At 44.1% G+C, this 23,040-nt stretch overlaps 1 protein-coding gene across 2 annotated transcripts in view; it reads right to left on the minus strand.

The window, feature by feature from the left end:
• Positions 1-938: 938 nt before the first annotated feature.
• The window catches only part of sobpa (sine oculis binding protein homolog (Drosophila) a), a 55,025-nt gene continuing 32,923 nt past the window's right edge, over positions 939-23,040 (minus strand). For both annotated transcript variants that reach the window (XM_052151726.1, XM_052151725.1), the window contains 3 exons: positions 15,373-15,456; positions 7,309-9,391; positions 939-5,603 (listed from right to left, as the gene is read on the minus strand). In XM_052151726.1, coding sequence (XP_052007686.1) covers positions 7,325-9,391; positions 15,373-15,456 — 2,151 coding nt within the window. In that variant the 3' untranslated portion in view covers positions 939-5,603; positions 7,309-7,324. The remainder of the gene's footprint in view (positions 5,604-7,308; positions 9,392-15,372; positions 15,457-23,040) is intronic.

Raw genomic sequence — 23,040 nt, forward strand, 5'->3', positions numbered from 1 at the left:
TTAATGCGTGACATTCACCTGTCCCCATCCTTAGCTCAAGCTCCTCTCTTCACCATAAATATATCCACCAAAACCCCAACATAAAAGAAACTCTTCTAAATCTCAACATAACAAAATAATGAAAAACTAACAAGTACCTCTTTTGTATTCATAGCACAAAAACACATGAAAAAAAAAAAACACTTAATTTAATATTCACTCCCCCAATGAAGTCCCATGCAAAGCATGATGGAAATGGTTTTTGCTACATTAAAGACACAAAAAGTATCCATGTAGTCCAACTAATGGATTAAGTATACTTCCATTTTACAAATTTAGGTTGATAGAATGCAATGAAATCAAGTTGTGACAAAATGTTCTATAATTGTGTTGCTTTAGTTCATTTTAATTAAAAAAAATTGCATTATTAAAATGAAGACGACTCTTGGAGAAGTGAGAATTGGAGAGTGCCTCTATTTATTTGTTTTTTAATAAGCAATTCACTGGGTTAAACAAATACTGTTACAACACAAAAAATGATACATAGCAACAAGTTTTATAACAACTGCATAATCAAAGGACAACTTTATCTTTTTTTATTTTAGTCTTGCTGTTTCCTTCTTTAATTTAGAAAATAAACAAAAAACTAAATTAAACAGACACCCATTTCATTGGGCAGTTTTGCTGCCTCTTGCTACCCTGTTCAAAGAACCATCTTTCTTTTATTATTTGCAAATGTAAAAGCTTGCCAGTAATAAATAATACTATAAAATGTTCTGCAAGTACACAAAAAGATTGGAAAACAACAACAAGGGCAAATGTACAAGGATTTTGGGGTGAAGGGGTGGGGCAAGTGAGAGGTGGGCAAATTTAGCAAAATCTCAGATTCATACAGGACACTGATAAAGCATCTATACATCCACACTAGCCAGATAACAAAGTTGATTTTGTTATTTGTGTTTTTTTTTTGTTTGTTTTTTTTTTTATTTTTTATTTTTTTTACAAAGTGGGATATTTAAACAAGCAGGCGTTCTTAATTACAGAGCACAAAAAGAATTAAGGCAGCTCAAAATTTTTAACATTAGAACCTTAAAAACTGCTTTTCTTTTTTTTATTTTAGACTATTGACTCTCACACAGAGTGCAGATATAAGAATTTGTTGTTGCATAATTTTTGCTGCTGACAAAGACATTTTATTCCGACAACAGGAATGGTAGGAAAACATGTTTCTTACATGGCTACTGCTTGACCTCTTTGAATCACACGTTGATTTATGTGAAAATTCATACCCGCCTGTTCTATTGATTTTACAGCATCAAAGCAGAGGTGAGGTGGGGTGCAAGTGCTTTGATTGGATTGTACCGTTTTGTTTTAATCTGTATAACATTGCTTGTGAAAGATGGTTTTGCTGGTATTTGGGCATATGGGTTTCTGTACCTCCATGTTGTTTCTGCTTGTGGCTTCGCCAAAGCAGTGCTCATGTTCCCCTCTTTGATTAAACAGAAGATTTCCAACTTTTCAGACTAATTTTACTGAATAAAAAACCTAAATGCTCTGTCTACCAAGCCTTAGGGCTGAAAGTCAGTTTGGCCACTAAAACAGGCAACTCTCTTCTAGATCCTTTGAAACACTATTGGATTACAGTATTGCACTCAAGCAAACCCTCCTCTATGGTTTGTTATTTCAGGTCATTTAACTCCAGGGGTCTCTTGATTGCACTGGTTTGAGCTTGTTAACAAGACGGACTTCACTTCCCTCTAGTGGACACACTGTTTGCCACTGACTCTGTAAATCAGTATGGCAACCCTATATTAAAGTAAGTGCCAACTACTGCATAGTGGCAATTTGGACCCCTGTTAAAAAACAAAAAACAAAAGCATCTTAAACCAGCCTAATCTAGTTTGCTGGTCTTAGCTGGTCGCCCAGGCTGGACAAGCTGGAGCTCAGCTGGTTTAGCTCCCAGAATGACCAGCTGAAAAGTCCTCCAAAACCAGCCATCATAGAAGCTTGATCAGGATGGAAGACCCCCAAACAACCTCAGGCTGGTTTAAGCTGCTTTGGAACCTTATGAGGGACATTATGCTTGTTTTGAATATTATGCAGAACACTGTGCCTGTTTGCAATAGAGTTTTACAGTGTTTACCATAAGTGCAATGATCTCTCCCATGCAACACACAGAGACACACACAAACACACACGCACACACGCACGCACACACACACACACACACACACAGGGAAGTATGTGGTGTTTGTGTGGCGCGTGCAGCTTTATGCACAGTAATTTCAGTAAGTCCAATGTGTTTAAAGGGACAGTTCACCTAAAAACTAAAGGTCTGTCATCATTTTCTCACTGTTGTCGATACAAACCCAAATATATTTTTCTTCCATGGAACACAATGAGAATTTTATTTTCAAATATTGATGCTGTTCTTTTTTCCATCCAATGAAATTGAAATGTGACTGAGGCTGTTATTTTTCTTCCATCTCCTGGCTTGTTCCAGGGAAGAAAGAAAGTCACGTGTGTTTGTAACAACATAAGGAAGGTTAAATGACAGAATTGTCATGTTTGGGTGAACTATCCCTTTAATAGTCATTTCAATTTAAGGAAGTGAACAGAAAGAGAAATAGAGAGGGAGAGAGGGAGGATATTTGATTCAATAATGAGAGCAACATGCAATGCTGTTGCTGGCTCCTCTCAACCAATCCAGACACGTACGTTTGGTTGCACCACACACACAGTGTAAATAATCTCAGATCCCAAGACTAAGCCTCTGTGTGTCCCATGCAGCCCTTGATGTGCCTCCCCCTACACACATAGACACAAAAACACACAGTGATTCATACACCAAACACATTGAATAAGTGACTGAGCTTGGTTGTTTAAGTGTGTGTGTTTCTCTGAAATTTTGCCCTTTTTAGCAATCTGTTCTCTGTAACACCTCCATCCAGACAGATGGTCAGTCAGCCGTATCAGCACTGACAAACTACATTTGACACAGGAATGTGTGTGTGTGTGTGTGTGTGTGTGTGTGTGTGTGTGTGTGTGTGTGTGTGTGTGTGTGTGTGTGTGTGTGTGTGTGTGTTAAAATCTGACACTGGAATGAAACCCAGGCACATGCAAACCCAAGAGAGAAATACAGTACTTACTCTAACCAGTCACAATTAGACCTCTGAGCCTACTCTTAAAAAAATACACCACTGCGAAACTGAATCCTGTAGGAAAAAGTACAGAGGGATAGGGTAGGATTTCACTCCTCTTTGTACATCGTCCAGGAGCAGAGAGAAAATAGTAAGGGGGATAGAGAGGGAGGAAGAGGGATAGAGAAGAGGTAAAGGTTAAAGGCAAAAGTGGGGAGATTTGGGTCATAATTTGACAGTTAGATTTGGGCAGATTAATCAGAGAAGAAACATGATGAACTGAACAAAACATAACATAATATAAAACAAAACAAATATCTTGTATACAGATTAAATTGTCTTCCTCTTTTCATGTATAACTGAAATATTTGGCCTTTTAGAGTGTAGTAATCAGTTTTGTAAAATCATCTGATTATTTTGTATACCAGGTGGTGTATTTTTTAAATCCTCCCTGTGATTTTGTGCACCTTTCTTTTTTCTAAAATAAATTGGCTAATGTGAATGTTCAAATTTAACTCTTTTTTTTGGCTGTAACTAGTTTCAAAATTTGACACACGTTCTCTCCCACACATAAACATGCTTGACTTTAAGGTTCACTCCTCTAGTTTAGCCAAACAAAAACAGATCAATATAGTTGCTAACCATGCACTCAGCTCTTACATTACTCTTTGTAACAAATATGATTTTGGCTCTTTGTCCACCTCGCCTACCCAGTCTTTCTTTCAGTAAAATGTTCTTGGCATCCAGTGGAAGTGAACTCTACACTCAGGCACCTTGGAACTGTAAAGGAAACAGTTTCTGTTACCGTAGATGGACAAGAAGTAATGCTGAATATAATTTAGCACTGACTAGGATTTGGCAAAAAATCAAGCTTAAAAATAAAATAAAAAATGAATCTCAGGAATGCATCCTGGACACCATCTCACTGCTCACAGAGATGCTGTATGACCGCTCAAATGATTGTGATTGCACAACAATAGGAAACCCAGGAGTGATCTTTCTCATTTAAAATTTAGAGGTGAAGTGTGAAATTTCTGTGTCTCTAGCAGCACCAAAAACAATTGGAAAAATAATGACTGTTTTCAAACAAGAAGTATTTTACATTGTTCACAACCCACCAGCAGAGCTAGACCTGCTCTTTATTGAACTATGTAGAGTGACAGTGATAAAACTAAGCTCATATCAGCTCACTCTTTTTACCATGTGGTGGGACATTCTCCAATCCAATGGCAGTAAAGCCAGCAGCCTATTCAACAGTTCGCCAAGATGCTTGGTGAGGTCTGTACCCTGTTATCCTCAATCAAATCAGTGAGTAAGTTAATTGCACAAAAATACGTAGTAGTGCTGACTAATTTTTTGCCATCCTTCCATCGTCCCTGTTGAAAAGACTTGAATTGCTGGTCCCTGGCAGAGGATGTTGGTGTGCTGGTGTCCACAACACACTTCTAAATTAGCTTAACCAGCGAGACTTCCTCAGCCATCTTCACCTGAAAGGCCATGCTGGTTGATCAGCATTTTTATGGTCAGAACCAAAACAGCACTAACCAGCTTGGACCAGCACAGTCTAAACTGATCTTTTCAACAGGGCTGCTCCAACGTTGAATGAGTTTCCAGCTTCTTAACAGGATGGAATTAAATGAAAGTTCACTCCATCCTTCTGTTTTTGTGCTCCTGCTGTGATGATTTTACTCCCTTTAGGGTGTGTACTTTTCTCTCTTCCTGTCTTTTTTTGGTGCCCAGTTCCTGAACACCTCAGAATGGAGAGAAAGCGTGAACGGATAGAAGTTAAGAAATAGCACAGAGGGTATTGCTGGTGTTGCAGATACTGATGCACAGAGTCAGGGGAACAAAGAGGGACAGAGAGAAAGATTTGAGCAGAGAGAGTATTCAGAGAGTTTTAGGTCCATATTAAAAGCAGCTCTGGTTTTAAATTGTCTCTCTGACTAAGGGTATTGAATTACTAGCAATGGCATGTGATTCAGACCCCAAACGAACAGACAGATTAAACCAAGATTCTTTGAATGCACACACAAAGCAGCAACCAAGCCCATCCATCTGTGGCAGGATTTGACTGGCCCTGTTCCAGATCTGACTGTGTCATTATTCATGAGCATGTTTGATTGGCAGTCTAGCCGATCTATTCTGATCGTTTGGACTGAGACCCGCCCTCTGGCCCTATGGCAATTCTTGGAAATCTGTTTATGTACAGTGTAGTCCTCCTCAGATTGTAACACCACTTCCAGCGAGTGTTCCCCAGGTTCCCAAGGTTAACACATCGTCTGTTTAGCCAAAAGGGGTGGAGATGGAGCACACAGCTGCCCAATCAGGATGACCAATGTTATGTCAGAGTACATGTAAAGGTTTGAAAAAGTGGAGAAAACAAGGTTGACATCTTGATTGGCTGGACTGGAGAGGAGTCTGTGGACAGCCGATGGTCTCTGCTGCAGTGTTGTGCTCTTTATCCCTTTGGTAAGATGTTAACATCTATGAGAGTGAAAAAATGGGAAGAGTAAAAGAGAGATAATGAGGGAGTGATGGGTAAATTATTGCATATAGCATTGTTGGTCTTTGGTTGGTTTGGTTTTATTCAAATACATTTCAGAATGATCTAAAAGGAATTTAAGTAATAAAGTATTAAGGTAAGGTATAGAGTACTCAAGGAATAGTTGACCCAAAAATGAAAATTCTGTCGTCATTTATTCACTGTTATGTCACTACAAATAACCATTTTATGCCAAGAGCTGCATTAAAGCAAAAAAATAAAATGTTGTGTTTTACTAAAACAAATCACAGCATAAAGGTTTGGAATGCCATGAGGGTGCATTAAAAATGGCAGATTTGGGGGTTAACTGTTCCTTTAATACTAATCTGCAACCAAACAAAAAAATAAATAATAAAAACATGTTGAAAGACTAATTTCTTCTACAGTAAAGGAATATTTCACCCCAAAATTAAAAGTCTGTCGTCATGTAGATCATCATGAATAAAAAAAGATGCAGTGGAAGTAAATGGCGACTGAGAGTAACATGCTGCATAACATCTCATTTTGTGGTCCACAGCAAAAAGAAAGTCATCTGGGTTTGGAACAATATGAGGGTGTGTAAATAATGTTTGGGTAACTATCCCTTTAACCCTTTACACATTCTGGTAAAAACTGACTGATTAAGCACCCTTTTTTGCACCCTCTTTCCATGTACACTTGGAGGAATATTTCAAGATCTACTCATCATATTTTGTTGCATTTTGGCTCTTTTGAATCAGGATAGTCTGTTCTAAGTTATGATACTGCATGCCATTTTCTATTTTATTTGTAAATTATGATAACAAAACAGTTCTTCTTTGTCAGGAAATTAAAAAGCAAATTATTTAAGAATTGGTAGGGTCAGATATTTGCATTGTAAAGGCCAGATTCTAAGCTTTAAAATGATACCTATTTTAAGTCAAGCAAGTGGTTATTAATTTATTACATAATTATTATTATTATTAATTTCCCCCCAATTTGGAATGCCCAATTCCCTGCTACTTAGTATGTCCTTGTAGTGGTGCGTTTACTCACCTCAATCCAGGTGGCGGAGGACAAGTCTCAGTTGCCTCCGCTTCTGAGACTGTCAATCCACGCATCTTATTACGTGGCTCGTTGTGCATGACACCACGGAGACTCCCAGCACATGGAGGCTCACGCTACTCTCTGCGATCCGCGCACAATTTACCACACACCCCATTGAGAGCGAGAACCACTAATCACGACCATGAGGAGGTTACCCAATGTGACCCTACCCTCCCTTGCAACCGTGCCAATTTGGTTGCTTAGGAGACTCAGCACACCCTGGATTCGAACTCGTGACTCCAGGGGTTGTATTCAGCATCAATACTTGCTGAGCTACCCAGGCCCCTAATTATTATTATTTTCCTGCAGGAAGTGTCCCCCACAAGTCCGGTATAAGCTCAGTTAAATTAATCCTTCTATCAATTATTTTATTTAGTTTATTTTTTTAATCTGTTAAAAAAGGAGTGCAACATAGTTACAGATCTTATGCAATATCTTGGGATAATATATGCAAGATGAGAGATTTATGAACAATCATAGTAGGCCAGTCATGTTTGACCTGGAACACAAAAGGTGTAAGCACAAACAAACACAACATAAGGGTTAAGATTTAAGATTAAGATAGTTGGTAATCTGACTCACCTGTATGCACTCTGTATCACTTGTTCTGATTGCGGATACGCAGACACCTTCTCTTCAACGGAGGCTCCAATTCCATAGCCACCGATCCTGTTAATGGCACTGTAAAGCCACATGGCAGGATGGCAGCAGTTTTGTCAGCAGGTTTGGGCACAGGCTGAATGACACAGCCTGGTTTGGGCATTAAGGGCAGGGCATAGGCATGGTCCTCACCAGATGGGGGATCTTCAGGGCTCTGAGATTTGTCCTCCCCTGTTCCTGTTGTAATGGCAGACTGGTCACTTGAGATTCTCTTACCTGCCGAGTCTTTTTCTGTAGCTAAGCAGCTGTTCTCTTTCAGGTCCTCTCCTTCTAGATCTGCGCCACTAGACTCATCACAAACATTGGCGGTCCTGCGACAAGGGTCCACTAGGGGGCGCTGTTCTAATGGTGGTGTCCTGATCGAACCGTCTACAAATGGCACATTACAGCTCCCATTAACGATCACATTACAGGGCATAGCAGAGCCAGGCTCCGTTTTAGTTGTGGTGAGGTTGCTAGGAACAGTGATAGTGCTGCATGTGATTGGATGAGAAAGAGGTGGAGTTCCACTGCAGTAGGAGGGATCAGCACAAGGCAGTGCCACACTAGCCAATGGGCTTTCAGAGTTACTGTCTCTGTGGATATCTTCTATTATGCCTGTGCTTGTACTGGCTGTCCCATCCAACCCAGTTTCACCCAACTGTGAGGGTCCAAGCAAAGGTGGTGGGCTTATTCCAGGTTCGGGCTTTATCTGAACACAGGTTACTGCCCTTTGGATGACTTGTTGATGCCGGGAGCGACGGCTGGTCGTTAGATCAATGACTCCATCTGCTGGTGTTTCTTTGTGGGAATTTCCAGAGCTTCCATTGCTAGAGTTTTCTTTTTTAACCATCAGATCAACAACATTTGCCCTGCCCTGCTCAGTCTGCTTTGAAAAGCCAGGCGAGAGTGTATCTGAGGTGGGAGGGGCTTGTTGAAAGTCTCTCCCCTCCCCTCTAGAGGAGCCGGGGGAAAATGAGGGTGGTACCCTTGAATCACTGCATTCATTTGCAGCATTCGGAAGTGTTCCGTCATTTCCTGATCGATCGCCAGTTGCTTTTGGACTGAACGGTATGGGCACCGGTATGGGTATGGGGACTGGTAATGGCACAATCACAGGATACGGCACTAATAATGTAGGTGGTGGCACTAAAGGGGCCAAAGAAGGCATGCCGATGTTCATATAGGGCGGAACTGGGATGGGTCCAGCAGGCATCATGTTAACTGGGGGAAAAGGCAAGGCTGGCATGTGAGCGCCAGGGTGAGGGGGCAACATACCTGGAGGGTTCCCAGGAAGTGTTGTATTTGAGGACGGGTGCATGTGAGGAGAGAGGAGCGAGCGGTGCATGGGACTCAATGGAGGACCAAAAGTCCGAGGAGGTGGTGGTGGCCCAATGCCTGGAATCATAGGATTAGAATGGGGGCTATTGGGGCCTGGGGGACACAGAAATGAAGGGCGAATATGCTGCATCATTTGGTGCTCCATAAAGAGAGGCAGAGGGACCGGGCCACGGGGTGTCATGACCATCGGTGGGCTGCCAGGTGGCATACCCATACCTGGGTGTAAACTCGCTAAATGAGATGGGGGAAGGGCCGGTAATGCAGGATTCTCATGTGGCCGCGGTGTAGGAATTTTCGAAGATGATGATGACGATGATGAAGAGGATGAGGATGAGCAAACAGTTCCAGTTTCGGATGGTGACCCTGACGTGGATCCAGAGGGTCTGGCTACAGAGGTGGCACCCCCTGGTGACGGTGCCTTACGACTGCGGTGTTCGTTTAGAGGTGCACTCCAGGACTCAGGTGTCAGGAGTTGTACACCAGCTCTGCTCTCTGATTTAGTATCACTCACAGGGAGAGAAGGGTTACACAGTCCCCCTGGCAATGCAGCCTGAGTCTCTTTATAGAATATGTCCATCTTATACTGGTTCAGACACTTTGCACTACAGAACTGGAGCCGCCTCTCCCCTGCACCAAAATCCAGGTATTCCTTAGTGTGGCGGATATGTTTGCACCAGTCGCAGACCTGTAACACGAACAACCGCAGAGTAACAATGAACAAAATACAAATTAATCAAAATATAAATTACAGCTGTAAACCCTACAAAAAAAAATATTTTTAAATCAGAAATGTGACTTGTTTTCCAGTAAAAAAAAAAAAATATCTAAACATACTTAAAACAAGATAAATGTACTAAACAAAACTGTGCAGCAAGACTTGTTTTCAGATAATATCTTTACTTATATATTTGGTAACACTTTACAGTAAGTTTCTATTCATTAACATTGGTAAATGCATTAGATTTGAACAACAATTTTTGCAGCATTATTAATCTTGGTTAATGTTAATTTATCAAAATGCTATTGTTCATTGTTTATTCATGTTAGTTCATGTTGTATTTACTAATGTAAACAAAAACTTTTTTGTAAAAAATGTATTAACTTTCAACAAAATAAAGAAATGCTGTAAAATTATTGTTCATATTGTTAGTTCATATAAATTAATGGAGTCAAATAATAAATAAATACAGCCTTATTGCAAAGTGCTACCGTATATTTTTCTTACCCAATTAGCAATTTTGTCTTTTCTTGTTTTAGTATACCTCTGTTAATTATGTTAGATTTATGCTTAATTCAAGATACAGTACATCTCTGAAAACAAGTCTTTCTTAATTTCATATCACTTTATTTCTCACTTTATATTTATATTATTTTTGCAACTACTTTTCACTGGAAAACATGACAAAAACACTGATTCAGAAAATGATTTTTTTTGCAGTGTACTTCACAAGGTCTACACATATAGATTAATTACTACTTCAAATTATGTAAATTCTAATTCAAACACCCTCCATGGACTAAGACATCATTAAAACAATATGGCTATCCTTCTTTGTGACTTAGAGAGCCTGATGACAGAGAGTTGTGTAAAATGTCAGATCTATTTAAGATTATACAGTCAATCAAGCTTTAAATTTCACAAGCCAAACATTTAGAGTGTGAAGAGAAATGTGGTTTATGTCATAAAATATTATATTCAACTCAAGCTTTCAAATGATCAGCTCTCTCAGCTAGACACAGAACCACTGTTTCACCCTCACTGCAAGTGTCAACTATACTGCATCACAGTTATTCACCCAATCTTTTTTTCCCCTCACCTAATCTGTTTTTCTGAGTCTAATTTAGGAAGGCTTTACTGACATGACTGTAAATTATTACCATATTGCAAAAGTTAGAATTAAAATGATAATGTATATAGATGTAGGGAAAAAGTTGAAGCAAAATAAGTAGAATAAATATACTAATATTTTACAAAGCCTTTGAATATGTTAGACTGATGAATCTGTGTATGCACACATACATCTGGTCTGGAGAGCACCACATTCTAAATATTGTGTACAAACATCTGATAAACATCTTAAAAAGAGCTGATTCACTAACATTGTAAATCATAAACCCCCACCCCCAACTATTTTATATATATATTATTATTATTTTTATTATTTTATTTTTTTATTTTTTTTATTATTATTTTTTTTTTTATTATGAATGTTTTAGCAGTCTAAAAATCTTACAGATGAAAATACACACATTAAAAAGATGTCTGGGTGATGTACATGCACCACCAGGGATATAAGAATTAAACAATTTAAGATTAATTATGTCTATATGCTTTTTGGGCAGTGTGTTTTGGGCAGTTTGGGCAATTCGATTTTTTATTTATTTTTTGTTCCATCCAGCATGAGGATGTATAGGATGCGGATCAATTCTGAAACACATTTCTTGTATTTTTCACTGATTTTCTCTAACACATACAGTAGTTTATCTGTCTTTTCAATGCATACATTCTCTCTCTCTGTCTCTCTCTCTCTGTCTCTCTCTCTCTCTCTCTCTCTCTAACACACACTAATTACAAGATGTCAGGAGTCAGCTGCCCAAGGCAAGCTGCAGGGTCAAACTCTGACAGCCACTGCTAAAAGGTTTTCCCTTCAAGGGCCAATTAGGCATGTAGTTCCTGAGTGTGTGTTTGTGTGAGTGTGTATAAGTGGCACTACAGGTGACACAAACTGAGAAAGACATTGACAACAGACTGAGACAGACAGTAACATGAGGCTTAGACCAGCAAGACAGAAAGTTTGGTTTGTTTGTGTGCATTAGTCAGACAGACAGAATAGATGGGGAGAAGGAACTCTGGGTAATTAGATAGATGGATGGATGGATGGATGGATGGATGGATGGATGGATGGATGGATGGATGGATAGATAGATAGATAGATAGATAGATAGATAGATAGATAGATAGATAGATAGATAGATAGATAGATAGATAGATAGATAGATAGATAGATAGATAGATAGATAGATAGATAGATAGATAGATAGATAGATAGATAGATAGATAGATAGATAGATAGAACAAAGTCAAAGAAAGATTAACAGATGTGATAGGACTGTACCTATAAGATATACTACTAAATGACTGAACACTGCCTCTTTCTCTCACTGTCACTTTCTCTGCCAGGATAGTTCTAACCACTCTAAAAGTGTCTTGGAGTTGATAAGGCTGTCAATCTCCAGCAAGAAGATCGGTCTAAGAACTAGAGTATAGAGAAAGACTTGCCTCAGGCCTAGCAAGTAGAGTGCATAGAAAGAGATTTGCAAACATTGTCTTGTCATATAGACAGACATGCAGACACAAACAGATATAAATACATCTGAGCTATGCTTTTATTGTTTACTAATGCTTTGTCAATTTATTTTTAAACATTTGATTATTATGCTGATGAAGAATTCTGAATTAGAATGTAAATATGATTTGCCTTAGGCCTGGTGAGTGGACTGCAGAGACTGAGATTTCTCTTAAGGCTGGTAAATTGACTGCCAAAGCCAGAGTTGCATGGAAGGTAATGAAGGCATTTATCATGTGCCACTACTGTCAATGATGGACATTCATCACATGGACAGAGAAAAGGAGAGACACCGAGATAGATAGAGAGAGAATAAGGATAAGACACATGCACATATATATAAACAAACATCATAGTAACACAAAATGACACAAGTCTACATGTACTTCCAAGCCCTGATCTGTTTGGTGCCATAAACTCAATTACACAATAAACTCAATTATTTAGATGCTGATGTTTTTTGACCAAATAAATCTACACATTACAAACTAATGGCTGAATACATGGCTTTGTTCAGATAAGAAGCAAACATTTTTTTTTTTTTTGGCCAATTGTATCTGGCTCAAATCTGTTCAGTGTTCCATTGTCTGAACTCTCTACAGCCAAAAAAAATAAAAATTATATATATATAATATAGCCTATAGTATATTTATAATATACAAGACGATTAAGTAGTGAATATTTAAACAGTGGAAGATATAGCTGTTTTGGACACAGTACTTAAATAAATGAATTCTTATATTAATTTAAATTGAGTGGAAAAAATGAGAAAAAAGCATCTTGACATTATGCTAACACTTACATCATTTCTATAGCAACCTATATAGATACATTGTATATTGACTATACTGTCTGAACAAAACAAACAGATCAGATTTTAACACTTGCAAAAGGGCAATGTGGACAGTCATTCCAGAAAACCAAATTTGAAAAACAAATCATATTTGTGTGCAGTGTGAACAAAGTTCATGTCATAATTTCATTGCCCTGCTACGAAAGAATTGGACCAACTCATCTTCAGAGAAATGGGTCAATGCTGATTAAACTCATTCTGAATTAAATTATTCTTCAGTCTATTTGCAAAGGAATATAAATTGGAATTAAGACAAAGAACCAGCTGGAACAAATCAATCTTGACTCCACTTAAATCAATTTAGGAGATACAATTGATTTCATTCATTAGAAAAATCTACGAACAAATGTACATCTGATTTGGAATTCGTAATCCAAATCTTTAGCACATTACTTGAATTGGCTTGATTTGAAAGGAGCTGGCTGCGTTCCTGACGTGGAATGATGTGGAAGGAAATAGGGATGAAATACGCCACTCATTTGTCAATCAATGTGATTTTCTAACGAAGCCTTTGCTCCATTTCAACCGTTGGAAATCTGACCATGCCAGTTAACATGCACATGCAGTTAGACCAGCTCAAGACGTGCCTGGATATTTTCAATTATGAATGATTTTCCTAAATTGAAAAATCTAGACAGATGGAGACCACTTAACGAGCCGTGGCTCTTTAAGATAAATTTTTACTGCACATTACCCTAATGGACATCATTTTTTCTTCTCTCTCTCTCTCCCTCAATCCACTCTCTATCTCTCTCTCTCTCTCTCTCTTACTCTTTTACTCTTAATCTTTCACCCACTTATTTTGCTTTGTCTCTCTCTCTCTCTCTCTCTCTCTCTCTCTCTCTCTCTCTCACACACACACACATAGTTGAGAGGTAATTACTGTCATTTACTTCTGCTGTGGCCAATAAGCCGATGTCCATGACCATGCGGTGAGTAGCTTTATGCTCTTTTACTGTAATTACCTACGAATGACTGCCAACATTGTTAGTGAGGAAGTTAAGGTGTTAATACCTTTTCTTCCCATCATGCACAGAATGTAGCTGCTCTCCACCAACCATATGCTGATTTCAAACACACACACACACATACACACACACACAAAACGCTTGACCATTCATGTGGCAAACAATAACATTAAATGAAGATTGACAATGTTTAAACAAAAAGCATGAGATATCGAATGTCAGAAAGGCATACATTTTTACTACTGTTAATAAGTGTATAAGTATAACAACTCATAAAATAGATTAGGTTAAAATGCAGGTGTGATTTGAAAAGTCTTGTGTCAAAAACTGTGTCTTTTTTTGGTATACCCAGTTCTCATTGTGCTCTAGGTCCTAGTGGTGGCATAGTGACTCGCCTCAATCCAGGTGGCGGAGGACGAATCTTATCACGTGACATGTTGAGCTAGTTGACCATGAGGAGCCGAGGAGGTTAACCCAGTGTGACTTTACCCACCCTAGCAAACAGGCCAATTGGTTGCTTAGGAAGCCTGACTGGAGTCATTCAGCACGCCCTGGATTCGAACTTGCGACTCCAGGTGTGGTAGTCAGCGTCTTTACTTGCTGAGCTACCCAGGCTCCCAAGTGCTAAGACTTAATCAACAGAAGTTGAAACCATTTTACTTTGGAATGTAAAATGACTTAAGGGGTGAACCTCACAAAGAAATGTCCGGGTCATATTTCACCCCTAAATGAGAATATATATATACATATACTGTATATACTGTGTGTGTGTGCATATATATATATATATATATATATATATATATACTGTATACAGACAGACAGACAGACAGACAGACAGATAGACAGATAGACAGATAGATAGATAGATAGATAGATAGATAGATAGATAGATAGCTAGATTGTGCATTAAGAAAATTAAGACTATTTAAAAACTATTGAGATTTAGTTGCATTGTGACATTATTTTCATCACAATTAAGCAATTTTTTCACCCAAATTCTCATTAATGTCATTGTGAAAAAGCTTCATTTTCCTCACTGTTATAACGTAATAAAATGTAGTCTGTCATTATGTATAAATCACATATCAAATATAACAAAATATTTTAGCATTATGTTTTGCAATACCGTAATGAGTGTGGGGGATGCTTAACAGACATAAAAATACTGTCACAATGCAAACAAACAAACAAACAAAGAAACAAAACATCTTAATAGTTATAAAATAGGCTTCAATATGACCAAATATGACATTTTCTTGGACTGTTTTGAGATTCACCCAAATTGCTAATATAACTAAGGGGTCGAAGGTCAGTTTTAGAGAGTTCTTGTTCTTGATGACATTAGATTTTTGAAATGCACACATTTTTTACTTTTAACTTAAGACTTTAAGACAAAGACATAGCCACAATCACATCATTTTTCTAAATCTTCATCAATATGCATATGCTATTTCTAATTCTCTAATTTTGGGGTGTTAAATGGTTTATATCTTACAAGCACATCGCTGTTTGTCTTGAGGACAAGTCTGGGCGTGTCTTTGGACAAGCTGTGGTGTGGAACGCCCTCCTCCTCTCTGGCCTAAAGGAAAAAAATAATGTGCCTTTTTATGCATGGCCAAAACTGAAAATAAACACACAAACATAACACATGTAGAACAGAAAGTGGGAATGATGTGGATGAGGGAATGGAGAGATAGAAAAAAACAACATGCACTGACCTGGACAGAAAAGAATAATTGTGTGAGTGAGTCAGAGAGAGAAAGAGAGAGAGAGAGAGTGTGTGTGTGTGTGTGTGTGTGTGTTTGTGCTTTACAAGGACAATATTTTATGTTAAAAAATGGTAATTACAAGGATTTTATGCTATAAATGTGGTTTATGAGGTCATTCTAGTGTCCCCATAATTTGAGAGTTTTTAAATTTTTTTTGTGAGGGGTAGGGTTAAGGGATATAATCTATAGTTTATACAGTATAAAAATCATTGTGTCTATGGAGAGTGCTCATAAAGATAGCCGCACCAATGTGTGTGTGTGTGTGTGTGTGTGTGTGTGTTTACACTGTAAACAGCATTCAATTAGATACCTCTAAAACTTGAACATCTTGAAGAAAACGGACACCGGCAAACCAAAAAAAAACATGGACCTAAGACACTGTCACGCCTCAGTTGAAGATAACTACACTAAACTAAATATTCAGTCAATATCAACATCAACATCAATCAATATCAACTGAGCAAGTGTGGAACTGTTGTACTGGATATCAGCATGGCTGTGATTCAGGGCCGAAGGTATTGATTCAGCATGGTCGCAAATGTGACATTGCTTGTATACAATAAGAAGTTCATATCAAGGTACATATATTTTAGATACAATTTGGCCAGTTATCTTGTTGATTGTCCAAACACAGACACAGACACTGAAGTGTCTCATGCAGTGCTGTTATGTTATACATCAGCACTCCTGGAATGCCAGAAGTAACCGTTGTATTACATGAAATAACACTAAAATAACACAGATGAAAATTGACTGTAAAGCAGTGTGGCTTACCGTATGTCACTGACATTCTATTTGTTTTACTCTCCACTTCTCTATGAGCTGACTGAGTATCTGAATGTCACTCTGCTTACAAGTAAATACTGAAGAATATCAGTGCACACATACACAGACTTGTGCCATCTTCAGTCTTTATATTATGTAGCGATGTCTGTGACCTCTCTGGACTTGGCCCAGCTCATTTACATAAAGCACAAATGAGGCTGAACATACACACACTCAAATGGCATATCCACAGTCTTAATCACCACACACAGAGAGAATCACACAGATAAAGCTACATGCAGACACACAAAACCATTGTAAGTGTCTGCTAATTAAGTAACCGAAAACTACAAAGCTAATGTCTGTGTGTGTGTGTCTGTGAAGAGGATTTTAGACACTTCTGTAACACCATATTGAATAAAACATGCCCCAAATGGCTGTGTGTGTGGGCATGTTTATGTGGTTTACAAGGACAGTTTTTTTAGGTTACAAACTGGTAATTACAAGGGTATTATGCTATAAATGTGGTTTATGAGAATATTTCTAATGTCCCCATAATTCAAATTGCTTAAAAAACATATTAAACAATGTTCCCCTTCTGTCGCTCTCTCCACGTTGTGTCGGAGAAGCGACACTAGGGGTCTCTCTTGAGCGCCGATATTCACCTCTGACCTATTGAAAAGGGCCAATGGGAGTTGGCAGTCAGTATTTGCATACCCTGCCCCCGGACATACGGGTATTTAAGCGGGGCAAATAGGGAAGTTTAGTCAGAAAATTTCTTCGGAGCCGATGGTCTGTCTGCAGTTTGCTGCGAGTTACACACCACTTAAACGTTCCTGTTTTCCTCTGACGATCTGCATGCTGTTGGATCTTGACGGCGCACAACAGCGGCTTTCTCCTTCTCAGTGCACGGCGTGCATTGTTGCCCCTGAGCGCTTCGACAGCGCAGACACATACACACACACACTGTGTATTAAAAGAGTTTTTACTAAAAGAGTAATTTTCTCTAAAAGAGCAAACACAGCGGCGTTGAACGCCCTTTTAAGGACGCCGTCTTTTTCAAGATGCCTTTCCGCCCCTGTGTCGCTCCTGGATGCGGTAGAGTGCTCTCCGCTTCAGACGGCCACAGGCGCTGTCTCGTGTGTTTGGGCCGCGATCACACAGAGGCGGCGCTTATGGATGGTTCATGTTCTCACTGCGAGAACATGACCATGACCACGTTAGTGGTCGCGCTTGCTTTCAACAGAAAGCAAGCCACCCCAGCTGCACCCCACATTGCTCCATCTTCCCACGGGATTGAGGACGGTGCGGTTGGCGCTGGGGGCGATTTGGGGCGGCAGCGGTGCAGTTTCGCCGGTAACCCCCTCGAACCTCCTGTTCCTCGACACGCCGCTGGTCTCCGCCCACGCCAGGGCGATAGCGGCTCGCCTCACGCCTGGCTGTCTATCCTCCCGAGTCCGAAGCAGATGAGCTCGCCGCTGCATCGGAGAGTGCAGTGTCTGATGCCGAGGACTCCCTGGACTGCCGCCGGGCCAGCAGGCCCAGGCTGAGGCCGACGCCAGATGTCTGACATGCTTGCCCGGGCCGCCTTGAGCGTGGGGTTGGACTGGAACCCTCCATCCTCCCCACAGCCTGATTGGTTCCTGGGGCAGTGCGCCGCTCGCGGCCTCGCGATCCCCCGGTCCCTTTCTTCCCGGAGGTGCATGATGAGCTGACGCCTACGTGGAGAGCCCCGCCTCCGCTCGCCTAGGTGCCACCTGCTCCACTCTCTCCACCCTCGACGGCGGAGAGCGCCACGGGTACGACGCGATTCCCCAGGTCGATAGGGCAGTTGCGCACCATCTATGCCCCGGTAGCCCTACCTCCTGGCGGGTCGCCCGCACTCCCATCCAAGCCCTGTAGGACAACATCCTCGCTAACGCCAAGGCCTACACTACGGCTGGACGCGCTGCCTCCGCCCTGCATGCAATGGCCCTCCTGCAAGTCCACCAGGCCAAAGCTCTCAGAAACATGCACGGGGTGGACCTGATCCTGATGTGCTGCAGGAACTGCGCCAGCGACCGACCTCGCCCTGAGAGCAACGACGGCCACAGCGCAGGCACTCGGACAGACGATGGCCACCCTAATGGTCCAGGAACGCCATCTTTGGCTCAACCTGGTCGAGATGCGTGAGGCTGACAAAACCGCCTCCTGGACGCACCTGTCTCCCAGATTGGCCTTTTCGGTGACACCGCCGAGGACTTCGCCCAACAGTTCTCCGCGGTGAAGAAGCAGACGGAGGCCATTTCGCACATCATGCCCCGCCACGAGACCTGTTGCTACGGGCCCTGCCCTGCCTGCTCGCCGAGGGCGCCCCCGCGAGGAAACCTGCTCCTGCTCCGCTCAACCCGGCCCAGCTCTCAGCCCCAGCGCCGAAGCACTCGCAGGCGGCGCAGACGCCTCTGTCTCACTGAACCCCTCCAGGACCCGGAAGGCTCCCAAGCATTCCTGAGACAGTCGACCCAGAGCCAAGACGCTAGCTCCGAGGTGGTAAGACCGCTCCGCCCCCGGTGGAGGGCCGGGAGGAGAATCCTTTGTTTTTTCATTTGCCACACACCCTGACGGGGCTGTGGTACCCACATTCTCAATAAAAGAGCTATTTCCTTTGCCTCTGGGTCACCTGGCTCGCAAATGCCGCTTTCACGGCAATGTGCTTTCAGATCACAACAGTCCCGTACACCGGACGCGGCGATCCCGCCTCCGCCTGCCACGACTGTCCCCGGACGGCCGGTTCAGACGAGTCCAGAGGACGCCAACATCAGACCTCCTCCTCAGTCAAGAACCCACCCCTGCCGGGCACGCTGAGCACGGTAAGTGCTTTGAGTCTAGTCTCAGCACCTCAGCCTCAGGCCGCAACGGCCGCCCGACGCTGCATTACCTGTTCCGCCCGCTGCAGGCCCCGCCGGTACGCCCAAAATACTGGCCCCTTTGGTGCCCCTAGCGCAGAGCTGGGAAGCGTGGCTTTCGCTTCCCAATGCATTACGCTGGCTGCACCGACCATTCGACTCGGTTACGCAATTCAGTTTGCTCGCTCCCGCCTCTTCAGGGGCGCCCGCTTCCGCAGTACACGGCGAGCACGCCAGTTCCCTGCGCACGGAAATCGCGACCCTCTTAGCCAAGGGCGCTGTAGAGCCCGCCCCTCCAACCGAAATGAGGAAGGGTTTCTACAGCCTTTACTTCATTGTACCCAAGAAAGGCGGCGGCTTACTGACCAATCCTGGACTTGCGAAGTTTTCAATCGGGCCTTGTTAAAACTCCCGCTCAAAATGCTTATGCAGAGAAATATTCTGGCTGGCGCTCAGCATCTAGATTGGTTCAGCAGCGTGGACCTGAAGGACGCTGCACTTCCACGCCTCAATTCTGCCACCGACACCGACCCTTCTTAAGGTTCAGCGCTCGACGGCCAGGCGTTTCAGTACAAAGTCCTCCCCTTCGCCTGTCTCTGTCCCCTCGCCTTCACGAAAGTCGCAGAGGTGGCCCTTGCCCCGCCACGAGTAGCCGGCATCCGCGATTCTCAACTACCTCGACAACTGGCTCATCCTAGCACACTCTTGAGAGTTACTATGCACACACAGAGACCAGGTGCTCCGCACCTCAGCCGCTTGGGGCTTCAGGTCAACTGGGAAAAGAGCAAGCTCACTCCGTTCAGAGCATCTCTTTCTCGGGTTGGAGTTAGACTCAGTCTCAATGACAGCACGCCTCACGAGCGCAGCGTGCTCAGTCGGTGCTGGACTGCCTCGCTTCCTCAAGCCAGGCACAGTGGTCCCTCTAAAACTTTTCCAGAGGCTCCTGGGGCATATGGCGCCCTCCATGGCGTCGCCGCTGGGGTTGATGCATATGAGACCACTCCAGCACTGGCTCCAGACTCGAGTCCCGAGACAAGCATGGCACCACGGCACGCATCGGGTAAGGATCACCCCGCCTGCCTCAAAACACTCCGACCCTGGACAGACCTCTGCTTTTTACGGGCAGGAGTGCCCCTGCAGCAGGTGTCCCGACGCGCCCTGGTCACAACCGACGCCCCGGTCCGGTGGGGTGCCGTGTGCAGCAGGCACGCAGCAGCGGGCCGCTGGAAAGGGGCCCCGCTGCGCTGGCACGTCAATTGCCTGGAGTTGCTGACCGCCCTTCTTGCTCTCAGGAAGTTCCTCCCGTTAGTTTGGGACAAACATGTCCTCATGAGATCGGACAGCACCACGGTGGTGGCGCACATAATCGCCAAGGCGGCGACGCCCCGCCACATGTCACAACTCGCCGCCTCCTCCTATGGAGCCAGCAGCGACTCAAGTCTGCGTGCCACTCACATCCCCGGCAAGCTCAACGTCGAAGCGACGCCGCTTATCACGACAACGCCTGCCCGGGCGGGAGTGGAGGCTTCACCCCAGTCGGTCCAACTGATTTGGGAACGATTTGGCAAGGCCCAGGTAGACCTGTTCAGCGCCCAGGAAACCTCCCACTGCCTGCTCTGGTATGCCCTAACAGAGGCTCCCCTTGGGACAGACGGCTGGCACACAGCTGGCTCCTCGGGCCGCGCAAGCACGCATTTCCCCAGTGAGCCTTCTTGCACCGGTGCTGTGCAAGGTCAGGGAGGACGAGGAGCAAGTCACGCTGGTGGCCCCTACTGGCCCACTCGACTTGGTTCTCGAACTCAGGCTCCTCACGACAGCTCCTCCCTGGCGAATTCCCCTGAGAAAGGACCTCCTCTCTCAGGGACGGGCACGCTCTGGCACCCGCCCCAGACCTCTGGAACCTCCATGTCTGGTCCCTGGACGGATGCGGAAGAGCTAGCCGGCTTACCGGCGACCGCTAGAATACCATCAACCAAGCCAGAGCCCCTCTACCAGGCACCTTTAAGCCCTAAAGTGGCGCTTTGTTCAGCAGATTGGTGTTCTTCCCGAGCCGAAGACCACGCAGAGATGCTGACTAGGGTCAGTGCTTCTGTTCCTACAGGAGAGGCTGGACAGGAGGCTGTCCCCGCCCACCCTCAAGGTGTATGTTGCTGCTATCGCCACCACCACGATCCTGTAGACGGCAAGTCTTTGGGTAAGCACCGACCTGATCCTCAGGTTCCTGAGAGGCTCCAGAGGTTGAATCCCTCCCGCCAGGCCTAGTTCCCTCCTGGGATCTCTCAGTAGTCTTGGCAGGACTCCAGAGACCTCCCTTCGAGCCGCTCGAATCAGTTGGACTCAGGGCCCTCTCTTAAGACGGCCCTGCTGATCGCGCCGCCTCCATCAAGAGGGTCGGGACCTGCAAGCGCTCTCTGTCAGCGTACACTTGCCTGGAGTTCGGTCCGGCAGATATGTCTGTGATCCTAAGATCGCGACCGGCTATGTGCCCAAGGTTCCTACCACACCATTCCGAGATCAGGTAGTGAACCTGCAAGCGCTGCCCCGGAGGAGGCAGACCCAGCCCTTTCGTTCCTGTGTCCAGTGCGCGCCCTAGCATTTACCTGGACCGCACACAGAGCACCAGACGCTCTGAGCAGCTCTTTGTCTGCTTTGGGGATGGCAGAAAGGGCTCAGCTCCCACTGGGTTGTCGACGCCATCACACTGGCTTATCACACCCAGGTCGTGCCCCTACCCTTGCGGGTCCGAGCTCACTCAACAAGGGGTGTTGCGTCCTCGTGGGCACTGGCCAAGGGCACCTCCCTAGCAGACATCTGTAGAGCCGCGGGTTGGGCAACACCCAACACCTTCGCGAGGTTTTACAACCTCCGCGTTGAGTCGGTTAGCGCCTCATGTTTTGTCAGGTCCGAGCCCGTGAGAACTCGGTAACACGTAGACCGACCGGCCGGGTGGATCGCTTGCGCTCAGCGCCCTTTTCCTGACGTCAAGGTAAAGTAGTGCGCCTTCTTCCCAGGGCGCCCCACTCCAAGTCGGGCCCCTGGTCGATTCCTCTCCAGCCCTCTGGGTCCGCGGTTCAGCGGAGAAACTCGCCGACCCAAGCCACTGCGGGTACCCTGAGGGCTACCCTGTACTGGTATAGGTGCTCCACAGGTAAGGCCTCCTGCTCGGACTCCCCCTGTGTGTAATTCCACGGTTCTGTCCCCTACGAAGCTGACCCCCGTGTCTCCCTTAGGCAGTTACAGCTGCCTCGGTCGCCGTGCTGTAGCAACTCCCCCCTTTCGAGGCTGGATCTACCACCGCACCTTACTTTCCACACGAGCCCTAAGACGGCCGTGTGACGTGTCTACCACTTTTCCTCCCCAAGAAAAAGGGCAGGTGTGGTCTCCGCAGGGTCTGGGTAAGACCCCCTTCCCTATATGCGTGTAAGGGCCACGGCCGTGATTGCTCCGATGTTCTTATGGGGCATTGGGGAAGGGTATGTGCAGCCAGGTACAGACGATGCGCGGCACTGGATGAAATCCCTGCCCGCCTCTGTATCGGCGGTTCACGTACAAGGTTCAGCGCATGGCAAGATTGGAATGGGTCCCCTAGTGCCGCTTCTCCGACACAATGTGGAGAGAGCGACAGAAGGGGAACGTTTGGTTACGTATGTAACCTCCGTTCCCCGAGGGAGGGAACGACACGTTGTGTCTTTCCTCCGCCGTGCCACTGAACCAAGCCACTGTTGTGACCGGACCATTCCGGCT

The sequence above is a fragment of the Xyrauchen texanus genome, chromosome 20, assembly GCF_025860055.1.
Source record: "Xyrauchen texanus isolate HMW12.3.18 chromosome 20, RBS_HiC_50CHRs, whole genome shotgun sequence".
In the NCBI taxonomy this organism is placed as follows: domain Eukaryota; kingdom Metazoa; phylum Chordata; class Actinopteri; order Cypriniformes; family Catostomidae; genus Xyrauchen; species Xyrauchen texanus.